The sequence below is a fragment of the Rhinopithecus bieti genome, unplaced genomic scaffold (assembly GCF_001698545.2).
Source record: "Rhinopithecus bieti isolate Rb0 unplaced genomic scaffold, ASM169854v2 scaffold_50517, whole genome shotgun sequence".
In the NCBI taxonomy this organism is placed as follows: Eukaryota; Metazoa; Chordata; class Mammalia; order Primates; family Cercopithecidae; genus Rhinopithecus; species Rhinopithecus bieti.
In genome coordinates, this window is record NW_016819943.1 from 867,573 (window position 1) to 873,935 (window position 6,363).

General features: G+C 39.1%; 1 protein-coding gene across 1 annotated transcript; it reads left to right on the top strand.

The window, feature by feature from the left end:
- Nucleotides 1-813: 813 nt before the first annotated feature.
- Nucleotides 814-1,734, top strand: LOC108520094 (UDP-glucuronosyltransferase 1-7-like). Its single transcript, XM_017859366.1, has one exon. It carries the CDS (start codon nt 814-816, stop codon nt 1,732-1,734), a length of 921 nt encoding a protein of 306 aa, XP_017714855.1.
- The last annotated feature ends 4,629 nt before the right edge of the window (nt 1,735-6,363 follow it).

Sequence of the window (6,363 nt, forward strand, 5' to 3'; positions counted from 1 at the left end):
GAAAGAAGGCACCAGACCGATGGGATAAGCCCACAGCAGAGGCCTACAGCTCTGTTCAGAACGAGGAAGCAGAGCGGGCTGAGAGAGGCAGCTCAGCAGAGTGCTTAGGAAAGGATAGGGCCACGACTCCCCACTGCAGGCAACATATCTGAGGAAAGCCATTTACAATAGGTGATGGTCACATTCCATCAAATCTCTGGAAGGGTTCATGGAGGTGGGGTTGTCAATCTTATTTCAGCCTTTCAAAGGCCTCTCAGGGTTTGGAAATGGAAGCAACAATGCCTGTGCATTGCAGAGACGCAGGTGAGCCCCCATTTCCTGCCAGTTAGGAAGTTAGTGCTGAGGGCCTTACTGTCTTTCCTTGGCACATGAGATGCCAGTTCCTTTCTGGGCATAGAGTTTTTTGTTGTCTGAGGATAACATCCAAATTTTGCTTGGAAACACTTTTCAAAAATATGAGCTTTATTCAAATTTACTTTCCTTTTTATCTTTCTGAATTGTTAAGGTCCAAAAGCATTGCTGAATAATTCTGCTTCTAAACACCCATTGCAACACAGGGCATGATCTATCCCCAAGGCAAAGAACATAAGGTACGTTTGTCTGGAAAACGTGCAAGCAGGTATCTCAGCAAATGCTACTCATGTGTTATTATGAGTAATGCATTGGCAGTGATTGTGACTTTTTTTTTTTTTTTTGATGAACAAATAACTACATGCCCTCTACTGGGGTCAGGTTTTGTGCCTTTACTTCTGCCACCTACTGTATCATAGCAGCTTAGAATCCCAGCTGCTCACTCTGGGGTGAAGTTCTCTTATGGCTTTTGCAGGATGGAACGGCCTCCTTCCCCTATCTGTGTGTCTGCTGCTGACCTGTGGCTTTGCCAAGGCAGGGAAGCTGCTGGTAGTGCCCATGGATGGGAGCCACTGGTTCACCATGCGGTCGGTGGTGGAGAAACTCATTCTCAGCGGGCATGAGGTGGTCGTAGTCATGCCAGAGGTGAGTTGGCAACTGAGAAGATCACTGAATTGCACAGTGAAGACTTATTCTACCTCGCACACCCTTGAGGATCTGGACCGGGAGTTCGTGGCTTTTGCCAATGCTCAATGGGAAGCAGAAGTACGAAGCTTATTTTCTCTATTAATGAGTTCATCTAAATGTTTGGAATTTAGTTTTTCACATTGCAAGAGTTTGTTTAATGACCAAAAATTAGTAGAATACTTAAAGGAGAGGTCTTTTGATGCAGTGTTTCTGGATCCTTTCGATCTGTGTGGCTTAATTGTTGCCAAATATTTCTCCCTCCCCTCTGTGGTCTTCACCAGAGGAATATTTTGTCATTATCTTGAAGAAGGTACACAGCGCCCTGCTTCTCTTTCCCACAGCCCTAGATATGTCTCAGAGTTTTCATATGCCATGACTTTTAAGGAGAGAGTATGGAACCACATCTTCTACTTAGGGGAACATTTATTTTGCCCGTATTTTTTCAAAAATGCCCTAGAAATAGCCTCTGAAATTCTCCAAACACCTGTCACGGCATATGATCTCTACAGCCACACATCAATTTGGCTGTTGCGAACGGGCTTTGTTTTGGACTATCCCAAACCCGTGATGCCCAACATGGTCTTCATTGGTGGTATCAACTGCCATCAGGGAAAGCCAGTGCCTAAGGTAAGTCATTGCTCCTTTAGCACATTAAAAGTATTCTGGCTTCGAATATTTAAAAGAATTCCTTATTGAACTGGGATTTGACATTTGTGTTTGTTGCATCTCAAATTTCTTTTCTGTGTAAAAAATTATTTTGTGCCATCCACATGCTTGTTGGTTAGCAACTTTTATGTAATGGCCTCGTTAATATGTATCTGTGTACAACTGGTTAATTGTTCATAATTTCCACTGCATTTTAAAATTTTATTTTATTTTTAGAAACATGGTTTTACTATCATGCCCTGGCTAGACTCAAACTCCTGGGCTCAAGTGATCCCCCTATGTAAGCCTTCCAAGCAATTATGACTTTTTTCGTATTTTGGAAAATACTTAAAACACAATAAGAAATGAAACTTTCATTTTAGCTAATCCTGTAGTCCCTGCTACAGTAAAATGCTCTTTGCGATTGTGTACGCATGTCTTTCCATTTATTGACATTACTTTATATATAAACATGTATGTAAATGTTTACACTTATTTTATTAAAATCAAATCTACTATCAGGCTGGACATGTTGTTCTTTACCATGAATTTTTACTTGCCAGTAAATCAGAGACAACTTTACAGATTTGACATGTTCTTTTAATAATTGCATAAAAGTCTTTACTTTGGATGCAACATAGTTGCAAGCTTTCCCAGGTGTTTTTCTGCTAAAGATTTGGCTAACTTCTTCAAAACAACAATAATAAGCCGATGATATCTTTCTTTGACCCTGAAGAAAGTATAAAGCAGAATGCGTTTAGCCACCCAAAACAGTGTTACCATGACGTTTGGTCTCGTCCTGTCTGCTTTTTATTTGACTGGATCACTTTCATCTCCTGGTAGCCATTTCTTTGATTGTGCTCTGTCTTCAGGGTCTTACTGGTGAAGCTGTGTTTCATCTCTGCTTACAATTCTTTGAAGAGATGCTTCAAGGTCTTGATCCCACTTGTTTATAATTTCCTGTGAAGGGTCTATTCTTGTCTGCAGCTGATCTGGCTGCAACGGTTTTGGCACCCATCAAGTGGAAAGTTTGTTCAACTGAAATTTTTGTCAGAATTGTGTGAACTGTCCTGATTGAAATTTCTATTGTGTTGGCTCTTGTTTCTGCTGTTAATTGTCAGTCCTCTTCAGTTAGCGCATGAGCAAGTTTAATTGTTTCCTTGCAAATTGATGTGTGGATGGTCTGCTGGTGTGGGCTTCATCTTCGCCATCATCTTGTCCCTTCTCAAAAGGAATTACTCACTTGTAAACTGCTAATTTTTTGGAGCATTTTCCCCATTAACTTTCTGTAAAGCATCAGTGATTTCACCATTTTTCCCTCATGTCTCAGCATAAATTTTAGGCTATTGCTTCAATTGTAGCAGAATTCATGCTGTTCTGATGGGGACTTCTTTCCAACTGATGTCTTATCCTTCTTAGTGCCTCAAACTAGATCCTGCTCAGACAGGTTTTAACAACTTAGTGTAAGTTTGTTTTGGTGCAAAGAAATTTGAAATCCATGCATAAGATTTCATAATATGCATTTTCATTAATTGTGTGATGATCCCTCATCTATTACTTTTATAGGGATGGACCATGCATTTTTGTTTATTGTTCTGGCTTCTTACAGGGTTCAGTATAGTTTGTAACACAATTGTGTCTCTCACAGATTGGCAGATATTTGGTAAAGGATTGACTTTTCAGCCAACTCATGGGAAAGTGAAATAATGTAAAAAACAGGAAGACTACAGTTTTAGGCCTTTCAAGTGAGGCATGGCTTTCAGCTCTTGGCAAGAACAGGTGAGGAGATGCAAGTTGTAGGACTCTAAGAGGCTAGGCTTTTCAAAGTGCTCCTCTCCCCTTCACCCTCCTTCAGTTACAGCACCAAGCACCACCCAGGTGTTGCCTGCAGCCTCACCCTCTACCGGGTTGTGGGATCCTGCAACTTCCTGAACCCACACTGAGTTCCTTGTGGCTCATAAGGTCATCCAGAAGGCTGTAAAGATACAGAAAGATATATGTGATTTTATATCACCTATCATATAAAGATAAATTTATAAAATAGGAAACATATTAACCATTTATCATTTTATGTATTTATGGTTTTATGTGTCTAAAAAGTTATTGTTTTATGTATGTATTAAAGGATAAGTATGTATAAGAGGTTTTAGAGACGTGGAAAATTACATATTTATATATATCTTTACAAATTTAAGAATAAAGGAAGGAAAATTCTCAAAGAGGAATTCAGATATCAAAGAGTGCCCTTTGACAAAGAGTCTTGGATACAACTTACCTGCAAAAGTGAATTGTCATTGAAAGACCTGTGGACACTGGATTTCTCTTTCCTTATTTTAGAAGGGCAGGCTGTGTCTTGGAAAAGCATACAGTTTGCTGAATCTTGCTGGACAACAGGAGTGGTAGTCTAAAGTGTCTGATAAGAAGGAAGCATCACTTGATGGTGGAGTGTGCATCTGTGCCCGTGTATGTGCATGTGTGTTTGTGTGTGTGCATGCACATGTGTCTGCATGCAGTGTCTCAGATCTTACATAGGGGTTTTTCCTGAAGGCCTCCAGTAGCAAAAACTCATTGAGTCTATCCAGGGGAGTTACATCCAATGCTGTAATTAAATACTTTAACAAAGATGGCAGATCATCATTCAAGAGAGTATCAAGATAGTTTTAATTAAAAAAAATAAATAAACAGAAATCACTCCCATGATTTTTAAGTTTTTGGTGAGTTCCAGCAGAATTGATGACTAGGTCCAGTAGGAAGGAATTCAGGATTACTCTGTACCATGCAGGGTGAGTGTAGCTCTGAAGAACTGGGGGTGGGAAGTGACTTCATAACAAGCAAAGATCTGGGCTTCCCCCATTGCTCTAAGATCTGGTTGCATTCCGAGATTCAAATTCAGAGTAAGCTGTTGGTAGGCAAGACCAAGTCCTCCCACCAAGATTATTCAATTCAACTTCTTTTTTTTTTTTAATCAAAATTTTCAAACATATGGCAAGGAGAGACTATAGTGTAATGAACACCTATATATCCATCTTTGTGTTACATAACTTTCAATATTTTATTATACTGATTCATGTATCTGCTCTTTCGTTTCTTTTTTTAAAATAACTTTTGGCTATGATTTTTTAGTGGAAATGCTGTACACAACATTCTATCCCCAAATACTTCACTAAATATGAAAAATAAGGAAAGTTTGTTACATAGCCACAATATCATTATCATTCCTCACAGAATCAATAACTCTTTAATATTGTCTCACTCATAATCCATAATGAAATTTCCCCAATTGTCTCAAAATGTCTTTTACATGCAGATCAGTAGAATGGAGTTGAGAATCCAGAAATAAACCCATACATCCTTGGCCAATTGGTTTTTACTGTGGTGCCAAGACTGTTGAAATGGGAAAGAATAATCTCTTCAACAGAGGTCGCTGCAACAGCTGCATATCCACATGCAAGATAATGAAGTTGCACCCTTATATGCAAAAACTAACTTGAAATGGATCAAATAACTAAATATAAAAGAAGTGTAATAGTTTAGAAGGTAACATTTGGGCAAATATTTATGACCTGGGTTTCTGAGATGTGACCCCAAAAGTATCAGAAACACCAACAAAAACAACACAGACATATTTGACATCAAAATAAAACACTTTTGTGCATCAAGGGACACTATCACGAGAGTGAAAAGACAACCCACATGACTTCCCTCACTGAGATGTACAAACAAACATGTACATGCTTGATGTGGAGGCTCCTGGGAGGCGATCACAATCCTCAACGACCTGAAATCCCCAAATCTGGAATGTTAAGATCCTGAAAGATCAAGGTCCCACAAATATAATTCCAGAAAAAATAACTTTAAAAATTATTTAAAAGATATCTGTTTACATTTTAAATGGGAATTTATTTGAAAAACATACGAAAACAGGACAGAGCACTTCATAGGCCACTTTACACCCTAAAATATGTAATAATAATAATACATATTTTTGCAAGTGTAAACCCTCAGGTGTACTAATGACTGTCACATAGCATAGGTATATCAGTTGTGATCAGATGATTCATAGAGTAATAGGTCAAGAAAATGATAAACGTATATCATTGTGATTGGTAATTGTGTGCACTCAGCTTTACAGCTTTGATCATCTGACATACCTTGAAAAATGAATAGAGACTTTTCATGAGGTCAGTCAAAAATCTCTATGGGTCCCCACCACATATACAGTTACTCAAAGTGCCCAAGTCTTGAGAAATTTTTTTGTTTGTTCGTTTTTTTGAGATGGAGTCTCAATTTGAAATGCAACAAACGAAATGTCAAATCACAGTTCAGTAAGCAATCTTTTTTTAATTTCCAAAGCCAGATTATTCTTAATGTGCTAAAGGAGAGATAACTTACCATAGGCAATGGCTTTCCCTGCGGGCCCCCACCAGCTATCACAGTCCCCATCATCTTGCCTTCCCTGGCTCACAGGCTTTATTTTATGCCACTCTTCATCCCTCCTCTGTGCAGCTCCCCTGTTCCTTTTCCCTCCTTCTTCCTTTTCTCTGTTTCCTTCCCCACCAATTTCTTTCCCTCTGTCGCTTCCTCAGCGTGATCCCTGTTCCAGAGGTGTAGGATGATATGGTTTCGCTGTTTCCCCACCCAAATCTCATCTCGACTTCTAGCTCCCATAATTCCCACGTG

Coding starts and splice junctions, on each gene's coding strand:
- LOC108520094 (XM_017859366.1), top strand. CDS start 814: ATGGCTTTTGCAGGATGGAACGGCCTCCTTCCCCTATCTGTGTGTCTG.